General features: G+C 24.3%; 1 protein-coding gene across 33 annotated transcripts in view; it reads right to left on the bottom strand.

Annotated features, from left to right (window-relative positions):
* Positions 1-14,453, bottom strand: part of LOC129920696 (twitchin) — a 70,286-nt gene that overhangs the window by 31,957 nt on the left and 23,876 nt on the right. For 20 of the 33 annotated variants that reach the window (XM_056002193.1, XM_056002211.1, XM_056002210.1 and 17 more), the window contains 6 exons: positions 13,189-13,419; positions 10,213-10,392; positions 9,373-9,417; positions 6,055-6,090; positions 2,029-2,176; positions 181-554 (listed from right to left, as the gene is read on the bottom strand). In XM_056002193.1, coding sequence (XP_055858168.1) covers positions 181-554; positions 2,029-2,176; positions 6,055-6,090; positions 9,373-9,417; positions 10,213-10,392; positions 13,189-13,419 — 1,014 coding nt within the window. Of the gene's footprint in view, positions 1-180; positions 555-2,028; positions 2,177-5,370; positions 5,413-6,054; positions 6,091-9,372; positions 9,418-10,212; positions 10,393-13,188; positions 13,420-14,453 lie in introns of all 33 variants that reach the window. The other 13 variants (XM_056002225.1, XM_056002223.1, XM_056002204.1 and 10 more) reach the window with 7 other exon arrangements.

A 14,453-nucleotide genomic window follows, 5' to 3' on the forward strand; every position in this document is an offset into this window, starting at 1 on the left:
TAAAAAAAAATATTTGTGTTGACGTAAAGTATAGAATGTGAGTTTAGGGAAAGGTTATTTTGTTGGAATGAATGTTTTTTTTGTCAGTGTGATGTTTTGGTGGGGGTGTTTTTTTTATATATAGAAGGAAAAAGGAACGAACGTGAAAGGATATATTGATGTCTGTTGAGCCGAACATACCTTTTCGACTTTTTTAAGGGCTGGCAACGGTTTTTCCGTTTCCTTTAAGTCACCCCAATCGGGGTCCTTTTCATCTTTGTCCCATTTTTGATAACGACGTTTTTTCAACATTGCACGGAAATCCATACCACTTGAATCCGAGACATATAATTGCATCTCAGCCGAATCCTCACCGTGGATATTCGATACAACAATTTTATATTTACCCTCATCGTTGGGCTTACATTTGCGCATGCATAGTGTAATTGAATTTGTTTGGCCATCGGTAAGGAATTTAAAACGGCCACCTTCCATAATTTCAGATACACCTTTGTAAAATTTAAAGGTGGGCGCTGGTGCGCCCTCAACATTTACCGTCATGTAAGCAGTTGAGTCTGTTGAAATGTAAAATTTTCTTTAAGTTTTTTTTTTTCTTGAAATTTAAATTTCAAAATTGAAGCCAAATTTTGTTTTATTATTATTATTATTTTTTTGAAATAATAGAATAGTAAAATTATTTTGAATAAGTAAAAGCCAGCATAATAATCAACTTAATTTAAAATTAGTATAAAAAAGCAATTCTTTTTCGTTGATTTGAAAAGAAATTGACAATTTATGGTTTTTGATCTATTTACAACTTTATTTGTTTTCGTTTTCGCATATCAATTATTATCAATGGGAAAAATTATTACAAATGTCAATTGAAGATTGTTTCGCGGAATATAATAGATATTCGAAAATCTTTGACGGTGTAGAGATTTTGTTTCTCAATCAAAACGGTTTTATGTTGACATTCAGTAGTGTGGCCAGGGATAAGTCGCAAGTAAATAAATAATTGAATGATTTTATGATCAAAATGTATACACACATATGTATTTTATGAGCTTTTTCATTTTAAAATTCGAAATTATTTTAAATACTCACAATTGAATATTCGAAGAAATGTTGCAAATTAGTCTAAATTTTGTATTTCGATATATTTTTTTTTTTAATCGAAGATTTTCTTGATTGATTATTTGTAACAATTATTGTTGCCGTGGAGGTTTATGAGATCTTAATTTTTTGATCTACTTGGTTATTTTGATGGCAGTTTTTAAATTACAATTTATGTTTTAATGAGTGACCTATATACACGATGATGTCCAAACAAAATTAAAATAGAGTTAGAAATTATTGTTTTTTTTTTCATTTCTCATTCATTTTTTAATATAAAAACTATGTCTCGAAACATATCGATGCATCATGAAAGCACAAATACTTATGCCACGTTTAAACGGCAACTTGCCAGTAATTTTTGCAGTGAATTTTTGACAGTTGTGTGACAAAACTTCTGGCCATTACTACTGGTTGTCATTGGTTTTGGCCTCCTTGATGTTACTCATGGTTTTTCTAGTCACGAAAAAATGGCTGTCAAATTTTAGTGAAACAACGCCTAATAAGAGTTTCCATATCAAAAATTAAGCATTTTTCATATAAAGACACTATTATAAACACTATATAGTGTCGCTGCAGAAATGTCGCGTAGGTTGTGGGAACCCTTCAAACATAAATTTGGAGATGCAGGTCATATTATACACCACAATTATCAAATTTTTGTACTGTGTACATTTGCACAGCCTGTGGGCCTTGCAGCTTTTGACATGCCTCGAGTCATAGCTTTAAGTTAGAAAATAGATTTAAAAATACCTTAAATGACTGCTTGAGTTTTTTAATGTAAAAACAAAAAAAAATATAATTATATAAAGAGAAGCTTAATGAAGGCGATTAGCAGAGAAAGATAGACAAACAAAGAGAGAAAGAGAGAGAGAGAAAAGCCATTTTTTCTTTCTTGATTATAACGGCAATAGTTCATTGGTGAGATGGTTTTACCTTCAACAGCTGAATAAGATTCTTGTACGTCAACGATAGTTGGTGGGCCACCATCGCCAATTGGATGCAATGGTGTCGATGGTTTATTAATAAGCTCTTCAAGATCCTGAATACTTGGTCGTCTAACATCGACCGATGGTCTCCTCCTCTGTTGTTGTTGTTATTTGTGTATGTATTTATTGTTTAATTTTATCGAACGTGTGCATATGGCCGAAGAATCAAAATCACAAATATCATTGTGCACAGAAAAACATACAGACACAAACATTTTTATGTAATTTACGACACGTACATATATAATTTATTGTATCGCATCCAATTAGAAAAAGAAAACAAAAATAGAAAGAGATATAAAATTATTAAAGTTAATTTATCTTTATCAATATTTTATATATAATTTTTGTATACCTAAATACAAAAAAAAAAACTTAGTTAAATTAACAACATTTGAAGCAGCATCGCATAACATTTTTTTTTTTGTACATAAACCAAATAACAAGACATTTTTTCAACGACATAAATTATTAAACATTGAAAAAAAAAAAAAATCAAAATAGCTATAAAGATTAAAGATATGGTGTGTATATACACTTCGAAAAAATAGTTGAGTAATGGAAATAGATAGTAAATATTTTTTAAATATATAACAGAAAATTATGAAATAGTATAAAATTTGAAAGCTTGGCGCTGGCAGATAGATAAGAGCACAATACACTTGTAGAAGAAGCTATAAAAGGAAAATTGTATTTATATATATAAAATGAATTAATAAAAGTTAAAGAAGAAATAATATATTATGTCATATAAATCAATGAATTCAATATGCATCAGCCATCATAATTTATAAATATAAAAAAAAAAGAAATTGATATAAATGTACAAACAAAATGAATATATTATATTTATCAAGAAGATTGTTATTTTATTATAATAAATGTTGATATTATGATAATGAAATAGATATATTTTAAATATGTTTTAAATGAATGTAAAATTAACGAAAAGATATAAAAAAAACTCTGTTTTTTTGTTTTTGTTAACACTATAAAAATATTGGTATATTTTTTATAATTATTAATTTACTAAATTTGAAATGATTCTGGAGAAATGATTCTTAGTTTGTAATAATAAATAAAAGTTTATATAAAACAGAGTTTTTCGGCGATGAAATTTAATTGAAATTGTATAAATATGTAAGCAATAGACATGTATAGAATACGAACATTTAGATATAGAATAAAGAAACATGCAACAGAGACAGCCTAAGAAGATTTTTTGTTTTGTTAATAAAATTTTTATCCAATAATAATAAAAAGTAAGCTAAATATTAGCCAAGTATAATCTGCTTTATTATTTTGTGTTTTATTAAATTAAAAGAACCTTAACACATACAAAAGTTGTCATTTAAACTATTTATTTTATTAAATTTTTGTTTTGTTTGTGGTTTTATTAACTTATTTTATATTTTTTTTTTTATTGAATAAATTCGTTTCACACAAGACAAATTATTAAAATTTCGAATTAAATAAGTTTATTAATATAAAGTTCGTTTTAAATAAATTATTGGATTAAAAAAAAGCTTTCACTATTTGTTTTTTTTTTTTTTTAACAAAACAAATTAGAACTAAAATTGCTAAAAACCAAAAATGAATACGTATATTTTTTTTTAAGAAAGAAAAATGTTATATTACAAAATACATTTTTTATTGTGATAAGTTCATATTATTATTTTTTCTTTTGTGACCATATTGCCTTTTTACCTACATAATATGAACGAGTATATCCGGAATTTCATTATATATGTAGGTATTATAGGAAAAATTGTTATTTTTGAATTAAAATATTTATCTGCTTGAAACAAATTCAACGGTCATCTTATGAAAAAGAGGAAATTATGACAAATTCAACCTCATGATTTTTTTTCACTTGGGAAACTCGTGTAAAGAAGTTTCACGAAATAAATTTTATATTAAGGGCGGCAGAATAAATGAAGAATTGTAAGGTTAATGTATCTTTAATTTCGAAACCAGATTTAATACAGTAATATAAAAATTGTACCTAATTGTATTGTTTTTAACAAACACAATTTAAAAAAATAAAAATTTAATTTAGACCGTTTTACAGCACGAGTATCTCGACTGGGCTATTAATTTAAGGAGCAGTTTCACAGTATCCCAAATTTAGCTGTGTTACATGTGCTGTGCATAGTTTGTGCGTATTAATTGACAGGATTCTAGTTTTTTTTTTTTTTTTTTTGATTTGGTGATTTGGTAGGTGTTTTTTTTATCTTTATTTATTCTATTATTTTGAATTTTTTTTTATAATAATAAAATAAAAACAAAAATCGGTATTTTGAACAAACAAAACCAAAACAAAAAAAAAAATAATTCTTTCGAGGATTGTTCGCTTACAAAAAAAAAAAACAAAATAGTTGAGGTATTTTGAAAAAAAAAAAAAACAAAAAATATTTGTTCGAAGACAAAAAAGAAAAATTTGAAATTGTAAAAGTACGTAAGTACCAATTTTTTACAACCACCTTATTGACCCTTAAGGCCATAATCGATGAGTTAAAAGTCTACAGGATTTATTTTTGAACTGGAATTATAACTAACCCAAGTGAAATACAAGTCCATTAAGGACCCACGTAAAAAAATTGAAGAAAAAAAAAAAAAAACTAATATGAAAAATAATTGACAAAAAAAAAGTTGTAATGGTGAAAAATCTCTATCTTGAGATTATATTTTCCACAAAAACTTTTGCGATAGAAGTTTTTGAATTTTTTTTATATACCTATATTTTATCACAACAACAATAAAATAATATTTCCACACACGTGGAAATTCTTAAAAAAGAGAGGTACTCTCGTATATCTTCACACATACATATTTATATGATTAATTTACACTGATTTCTTACTTTAAAAAAATGCAATGATCAAAACTCTCAACTCAAACTTTGAAATAAAAAAATAAGATTATTTACATAAAATTTGTACATTGAATATTAAAATTTATAAATTAACTATCTGAATATATATCACTTTCCTTATTTATATATATTTTCGTATAAATAGAAAAATCAAAAATAAAATAAAAAAACAAATAAGACTATATGCAATTTGCCCTTTTCGCCCTTAATAACAGGGTGGTGGGTTGTTTCTATCTGAAACACTAATAACAAATAAGAAAAAAAAAATATCGCAAAATGTACAATTTATAAAAAAAAAAGAAAAGAAAAAGCTCGGCTACAAAATATTAGATACGGTTTTTTAATTAAATTTAAATTTAATTTAAGAGATGCTATCTAAAAAAAAATAAAGATATTGTAAATGAGAGAAGAGACCTGTTTGGTATCACCCATTTCTCCAGGACGTGTTGTCTTTTTCTATAATAATATTTGAAAAATAAACTTGTATATACTTAAATTGAAAAATATATAAAATAGATATATATTTTATATTAATTATTTTTTTGTTTACAATTTTATTTACACACAAATGTTTCCATTTGAAAATAACTAAAAAAAAAAAAACAAAGATATGTTTGAAAATTGCTATGTAAATAAATGAAGTTTGTGTGAAGTGTGTCGTGAATTATGTTTTTTTGTTGTGTTTTTGTTGTTGTTTGTGTGAATCAAAAATATATGTATTTTTTTTTACTAAAATTCTATCTACCACTTCTTCCATTTTATTTTTCGACGAAAGTATAACTTTATTTTTCTTTCTTTCTTAATAAAAAAAAAATATTTTAATAGTTAATTATTTTGTTTATAATTTTAAGATAGAAGCACGCAAAATAGTATTATTTTTTCGTTAATTGTTTCGTTAATTTTCTATAAGAAAAAAAAAAAAAAACTATTATAATAATAAAGGTTTATTGTTTTGTTTTGCTTGTTATTAATTATTTAATTCTAAGATTTTGTGCTTTGGCTCAGAAAAATTAATTATAAGGAAAAAAAATGTAATAAATCCATTTTTTTGAGAATGTTTTTGTTTTTGTTTATTGATTTTTTGGCATCATGCCTCACCTGTATTTCTCCTGCAACCTCTCCAGGTCTCAACAACTGTAAATTTGATTGGAAATTATCTTATTGTGTTCTTTAATGTGTTTATATTAATTTAATATATATATATAGAGAGATTTTTATTCTGATTTCAAACAATAATTTGAAGCATTTGTGGTCATTTTTAATTATATTTTATTAATTTTATTCTTAATTTGCAATTTTGTTTTAAATTTTTGTATATAATATTTTAATTTAAACCCGAAACAAATTAAAAATTTGACCTTGACTTTAAATTGTGTAACTTATAATAATGAATTCAAGAAATTAGTATTAAAGTGTGTAGAGTGATAAAATTAATAATAAATTCTAGTGTATTGTGTGTAATTGGAATAGGAATTTTGTATCACATCGATTATTGTACTTTATTTATAGCATTTACTATTATATTTATTGAATAAATGGAAAAAATAAACCAGCCTTGAATTCTGCATAATATTTCAATATATTTTAAGTTTTTAATGATCTAATTTGAATACAATATTGTAAAAGTATAGTTTAGTTAAGATGGAATTCGGGCTGAGATCTAATAAATTAATTTTTTTTTTTCAGAATTTAATCTAATATCAACGATGTGATTTTTGTTTTGTTTCAAATATTTATTTTTTTTTTATTTAATATAATTTAATTTATTTTTGCGCAAGCAGCAAAGAAATGTAGAAACAAATTGAAGAGTTCTTTATAAATTTATAAGCGTATAAAAGCAGCAAAGTTTTGCTCCAAAACTCTGATATTTATGAATTACAAAAAAAAAATAAATAATTTTGTACAAAACAATTAATTTTGCATATAAGGAAACAAAACAAATATCGATTTCGCAGAGATAGAGAGTGTGAGAGAGAAAGAGAGCGAGCGAGACATATATATATATTATAAAGAGAAAGTTAAAGTTTTGTATAGTTATGCCAAAAATATTTAATTAGTGTAATTCAAAAATTAATTTTGAAAAAAAAAAAAAAATAATATACACAAGAAAAGACAAAATACGAATCTTAGACGACATCAATTTTTTAATTTATTTATTTAATTTTTACTTCTATTTGATTTGGTTTCTGGGCACTGTTATTTTTGGCATTGGCTGCTCGTTAATTAACTTATTTTTTCCACAAGAACAACAAAAATATGATATAAACTGGGTGTTAATTGTTTAAAATAGAGCAATTAATTATTTCTTTTCCTTAATCAAAGTCACATGACGTAGATATAAGATTATTTTTTTAATTAAATTATAACTAGCTTAGAAATTATCTTTAAAAAAAATCCTTTATTATTATTTTTATTAAGATCATATCATTTTATTTATTATAGGTATAAAATTCACGGAAGAAGTCGATAAGTTGCATCATAAAATTGAAATCTTTTTACCGATTGTGAAATTTAAAAACCAGTCATGAAATCCATTTGCAATAAAAAAAAATGATAAAAATTAAAAAAAAAAAATTACGCCCGGAGAAATTATTTTTCGAGATTTATCGATTGTAATGAAAAATTTGTAAAAACAAAGATCACTTGGAAACTGATTCTTGAGAATATTTCGGTTGCAATTATTGAATCAAAAAAAAATGCAATAATCTTCCTTAAATTTCATGAAATCATGAAATCCTTTTATGATATTAAATTTTTGGCCAATATTGTCCCAGAAACAAAAATATTCTCAACCTTGCTTAGAGCAAGGAAAACACAAAAACTCGGTCGTAATTTTATTTGAATTCAAATTAAATCAATTTAATTGAAATCATAAATTTATTGTGGAAGCTATTAGATATGATGTTAGGTATTTATTAATTTTTTCTTTGTTTTGTCGAACTTGAATGTAAAAAAAAAATTAAAAATTAAAAAAAAACACTATTTAAAAAATTATAACAAATAAAACAAAACTACTCACATCGATTGAAATCTATTGTACAAATTAAGTAAATTATATTTCAAAACCGATTCACTTTGATCTAATTTTTGAAAGTTTTTTCGCAATTATTTGCATTATGTTGTTAAAAAAAAATATTGATTCAACAATGAAATTATTTAATTTTTTTTTTTTAATTTTCAAAAACGGCGACAACACCAGACTGATATGTTTTTCCTGAGACGAGGTATATACCTATAGTAATGCTGCACTTCTACGTAACTAATTTAACAGAAACATAATTTGTCACCTGCGATCAACACAAAAAAGAACGATATGCCATTTGTGTACTTAAATATTTAATGCACAAGTTTAATTTAATTTTTTTTTTTTTTTTTTTTTAATTTTATACTTGATAAAATAATGAGGTACATAATTTATTATGATCATGTTGATGATGGTTAATGCAATTTTGCACTTTTCTTTAAGAAAATTTATTTTATTTTTATTGTTAATAAATTATTTTAAAATATGCATGTATTTTTATGAAATAAAATTCTCATCCCTATATTGTCATATGGTAGGTACATATATGTTTATATTTTTGTTTTAAATATCAAAAATAAAATTCATAAGAAGAACTTTTATTTTATATTTTCTCAAGGGCGTGAGCTTTTCATATAAATATGTTTAGCTAAAGTGTGCTTGTGTGTGTGTGTGTTTGGCATATTAAAGGGCAATAATTATTTGAAAAACGAAATGTATGTTTATATAAAAAAAAAAACCCTTGCCCTGATAATAGAAAATAATGAGTTTAAGCTTTTCAATTAGCTGATGTGTTAAACATCATCTTTTGGTTTGGGGTATGTGTTTACCCAAAAGACATTTCTGAATTTAAATTATTTTTAACACACTCTAGAGTACACGACATTGCACATAAAGATAATATATAAATATTTTCTTTCTGAGTGTTAATTTCAAACTAGATTTTCGAAATGCAAAATCAGTCTTGGAGAATCTATCAATTATATTATTATTTAAAGATTTTCTACACTTATTTTTTTTTTTTTATTCCAATTAAAAATGGTCAGTACAAATAAGTGCATTTTTATTTGTGATATTAATTTTATTTTTGAAACCTTTTTTGTTGCTGTTTTTTTTTTTTTTGTATTTATAATGACTTTATTATTAAAATTGGCAGAATTCCTTATCTAAGAAAAAATTAAACTTCTTAAACTTAAATTAAATAAAGTGGAAAAGAAATAATTCATTGCTCAGTTTTTAAAGAATATATAGTATACAAAAAATAAAGAATATAGTACAGATGAAATTTAATTTGATATTTGAAAGAAAAAAATAGAGATATTTTAAATATATATATTTACAAAGAAAAAAAAAAAGCAATTTGAAAAAAAAAATATTCTGCAACCCTTTCTTACCCTTTTGTCCTCGAGAACTTCACCCGGCCGTAATTTGCGTTTAAACTATATTTATAATTTTGTCATTTTTATAGTTGATAGATAGTAATTTTTTTTAGTTTAAGTCAATATTTTGTTTTATGGGCCCAAAGTTTTTTTTTTTTATTGAAAAATTCAGCATATTATATAGATACGTATATATGTAATTAAGGCAGGGTAGAGGGGTAGATTTGGGTTTTGTTGATTTCACACATTATTTAAATAATTTGTTTATATTTGTTGGTGTTTTTTTTTTTTTTTTGTTTGTGTATTGGTGGTGATTTAATATATTTAATTGATGACATAGTTGTTGGTGGGTTTTGATCAATGGTTATGATCAATTTTCATGTAAGGTTTTTTTTATATATATATATATGCATATATATTTGTTCATTATCAAATATATTTTTAATTTTATGTATGTTAATTTTTGTGTAATTCGTGTTCCAATTATTGTGGTGTTTTGTGTTTTATTTGTGTTCGTGTGTAGAAATTTGATATCATTAGCATTAAAAAGAAAAAGAAAAAATATATATTTTTATAGCAAATTGTTAAAAAAAAAAAAATAATAAAAATAATATCTTAAATATATGTATTTTATTTAAATTAAATTTGAATATTAAAAAAATAGTTAAAATAAAAACAGCCTTCATCTCTTTACATCGCTGGCTGCCTTGACCTTAAAAATTCTTATATGAATGGCAAAATTGGATTTTAAAATTCTTATCGTAGAAAAAAAAACTATATAATAACTTGCACACTTGTATTTTTATATAAAACAAAAAAAAATATATATGTTTTTTTTTTTAATTCTTTACATACCTCGTCATTGATGATCAAACTTGGTCGTCGACCCATTTCTTCAGGAGGTGGAATCAAGGATCCTCGACGACTTGGAGGTCCAGGTACCAATGACGGTCGTTTCTCACGAATAACTTCAATCTTAGGAGGTTCACCAGGGCCGGGAGGGGCCTTGATTTGTGGCACTCTTGGTTTTTCATCCTAATTTGGTGAGGAAAACAAAATTTTTTACAAATTTTTCGAATTTGTTTTTGTTTTTTTTTTTTTTTTTTTTTTCTTTTTTAATTCAAGCGATTGCAATTGTAGTAGTTTTGGAAAATATTGGTGTCAGTGTAAGCAGTATTTAAAGTGTTCTTAAAATATTTGTTGATTTAGTTTAATTTTTTTTTCCGATAATGATTAATTTTATTAGGTAATTTATTTTGTTTAAAATTAAGTCTTAAAATATCAGTTTATTTTTTTATAAACACTCGATAACAACATTTTTATTATTTTTTTTTTTTTCAATTATTGTAACGCGAGTTATTTAATACAAAAAAAAAAAAGACGAGTCACTTAATTAGCATTTTTCATTTGTTGAAATCGCACCATTTCCTGTTTTCCTGTTTTGTTAGAGAACCAACAACAATTTCAAATATTTTAATAATCTAATTAACATGACAACAAAAAAAAAAAAAATACTTTTTTTTTAAACTTTTGTAATAAAAAATATCAAATGTTTTGTTTTTAATTATTTTTTTTTTTTTTAATTTTGTTGTTTAATTAAAAACAAACAAAAAAAAATATATGAAGATGGGTTAGACGAAACCGACAACATATCAAAGTACAATGATCGCAATTTTAATAATTCTTCAAAATATGCAACGAGAGTCTTGAGAAGTATAGGTATTTTTTTTTGTCGTTTTAAAATATTAAAATAAAATTAAAGAAAAAAAAAATTATTTATAAATATACTTGTGTCGTTTGTCTTCAGTATTCAATTTAGACAGGATTGGTGTCGATACCACATATTTTATTATATGTGGAAAGAGAAAGATACATTTTTATTATGTAATTAAGAAAAAAAGAAAAAAAAAAAACGAATAAACATTTTACTTAAGGGATTCTATTTTACATATATGTACCTGTGTATACATATATATTTTGTAAAAGATATTTTTGAACACAAGATTGGCTAATTGAGATTAAACTAGCAGTGCAAGAAATGGTAGAATTTTATTTTACAAACAAAAACAATATGCTTCTATTGAAAGAAAAAAAAAATATTTTTTGTGTTTTTTTTTTTATGCATAATATAAAATCCTTGGTGCATTATAAATTGTTAACAAAATATCATTTAACATTGAAATAAAATTTTTTTATAATCAAAAATAAAAGTTACCTTCTATTAGGTTAAAAGCATTGCATTAATAAATCTAGAATTCCAAGGCTTAGTGTTGAGAATCTCATACTGAATTCGAATCATGTATTTTTATGTTTTGTTGGTAAGGGCTATTAGGGCTCATTTTTTCTACCAACCGTCTGTATGTTTTGTGTTCTTATTTAATTTTTGCCTCATAAAACGTTTTCATTATTAATAATTTCGGATAAATCCAACATAAAACAACACACGTGTATTTTATGACAAATAACTCATCATACACCGAAAAAAAAATTGATAATAACAGCTATCAAATTAACATTTTCGAGTGACAAAAGTCGTCCAACAATTAAAATATGAATTTTGATATGATTATCATATCATTTTGACATTCTAGGTGGATATTGAAAATTTCACTTTGACAATTAAAATATCAATGTTGACTAGATTATACGTTTCAGTTTATTATAATGATATTTCTTGCTTTTTCTTTTTTATTATTTTTATTATTTTAAGTATTTTCTTTCTTTTTTCAAAACATTACCAAAAGTGAATATTCTTTTTAAAATAGTGGTGATATTATTTTTTTTTATTATAGGTGCTACAATTGTTTTGTTATTTTCTCCCAAACTATGTAAAGTAAAATCTTTTACTTCGAAAAAAAAAAACACACAAAGCGGCTTTAAATTAGTACACATTAAGAGTTTTTTATTTGATATTTTTCAATAATTTGGAATGAGAAATTGATCTGATAAATTGATAATAAAATATAAAAAAAAAAAAAAATTCAAAAATGTGATATTTAAATATCATCCTGATAATAAAAATATTGTTTTGACATTTTAATTACCATAAAACATATTTTATAGATCATTTTTTGATGATATTTAAAAAAATGTTAATTTGATATTTAAAATATGTTAAATTGATATTAGTTTTTTTTTTCGGTGTATGACAAATAACTCATCATAGGAAAAGTCATCACTAGGTTCGATTGAAGCAAATTTTATTATTTGATGACTTGTGTTTAATTGAGTTGACAAAATTTACTCGCCTTTTAGGCAGTTTATAGTTTAGAACTATTTGTACATAAATCTCAATTTTCACACTTAAATTTAAATTTCTAGAACAATTAACCAGAAATTCATGTTTTTTCTTCCTTTGATTGCGATAATTTTATGACATCTAGTTGATGTGAACATTTTTAATTCATTTATAATTAGGTATTGTATTAGTCTTCTGATAAGCCAAGTCAAAACCTGAATGAAAGTGTAGTTTTGTGAAGAAATAGAACTTCCTACAGGTTTTTCTTTTCTGTTAAATAAAGCTTTTTAATGTTCTTGAATTGCATCCATTAATATTACCCAAATATAAATATTTTTATATGTATAGCGAATAAATTGCCTATATCTTTTTAGGCAATAAACTATACTTTAGTACATTGTGTTAGTATGAAAAAAAAAAAAAAAATCAAAAATAAAAGTTATTCAAATCCTTTTTGAGAGCAACGTTTGAATCAATTTAAAATAAAATATTATCAACGCAGAGCTAAATAGAGTCACAGAAGAAGGCTGCAGCAGCGCGTGAAGAATCAGGAAAATGTTTCAGCCTGTTTGTATACTTTTTTCTTCTCTTACCTTTTCTTCATTAACTGGAGCATTTTCTTGAATCACTACTGGCACCACAGGCTTTATTTCAACTGCCGGCGGTTTTGGCTGTTCTTTCTTTTCAATTTTAGGTTTTTCAAAGACTTCTAATTCCGGCTTCACATAATCGTCTTTGATAACAGGTATTGATTCGAATTTTGGCATATCAGATACTTTGCCAAATTTAGCCTTATCACCGAATTCTTCCATTTTAGCAGACTCCTTTTGTGTATAGGTATTTATATATATATATATTATTAAAACAGTAAATAAGAGTTGAAAAAATTATGCTTAGGATGTTTTTTTTCGATAGAAATAGAGATGACAAAGATACATATATTTTTCACGACAGAGAGTTTTTGTTTTTTTTTTTAGCAATAGTTTTGTAGTAGGTATGTAGTCGCATGAACTTAGGGGTGAACTTGTGGGTTTTTTTTTTTTTTTGTTTACAGTTGTGGAACCCTTAACACAGGAAGGTTTAATGTTCTCCATGAAACTGAAAGTTTCGAGTAAAAAAAGAACAAAAAATCTTCTCATGTAAAAGAGTAATACAGCCCTATTACGATTGTCAACTATCAATTGATAGCTGATAAATACTGAAATTTTGTATTTTAATATCTAATTTGGGGGAAAATTGGTCATTTTTTTAATGGAATTTTTCAATTACATTTAAAATAATAACGGTTGGCATCATTTTTTGTTTTCAATTTTTTTGCAAATTAGATAATAAGAAATTGAAATTTATTTTTTATCAATTATCAATTGAAAGTTGACAATCGTAATAGGGGTGATTTTTTTTTACAAATTTAATAAAAATAGGACCATACCTGTAAGTCAACCCTCTAAGGACAATAAACCAAAAGAATAGAAATGTAAATATTAAATTTTTTTTTAGGTAGATACCAATTTGTTTTGTTAAAAAATTTGAAAATTATTTCTTAACATTTATATAGAATATTTAACATGGATAGAAGAATAATCTTAAGCAAGAGATAAAGATAAGATTACACATATTTGTAGGCTTTGACAACAACAGCTTACTCCAATAAGTATACTATAGCAGAAATGGCAACCCTCAAACGATCGTTTTAAAGATAGTCAAGAAAAATATGCAATAGATATTGTAAGCATTTAATAATTGTTTTTTTTTTTTTGAAAAGAAGAATAGAGAAAAAATTATTGAAATATCGAAGAGAGACATGTGTAAATAATAAATTAAAGAGAAAACAAATTAATGTTATTAAAGTGACTTGGTG

Source organism: Episyrphus balteatus, chromosome X (assembly GCF_945859705.1).
Source record: "Episyrphus balteatus chromosome X, idEpiBalt1.1, whole genome shotgun sequence".
NCBI classification, from domain to species: Eukaryota; Metazoa; Arthropoda; class Insecta; order Diptera; family Syrphidae; genus Episyrphus; species Episyrphus balteatus.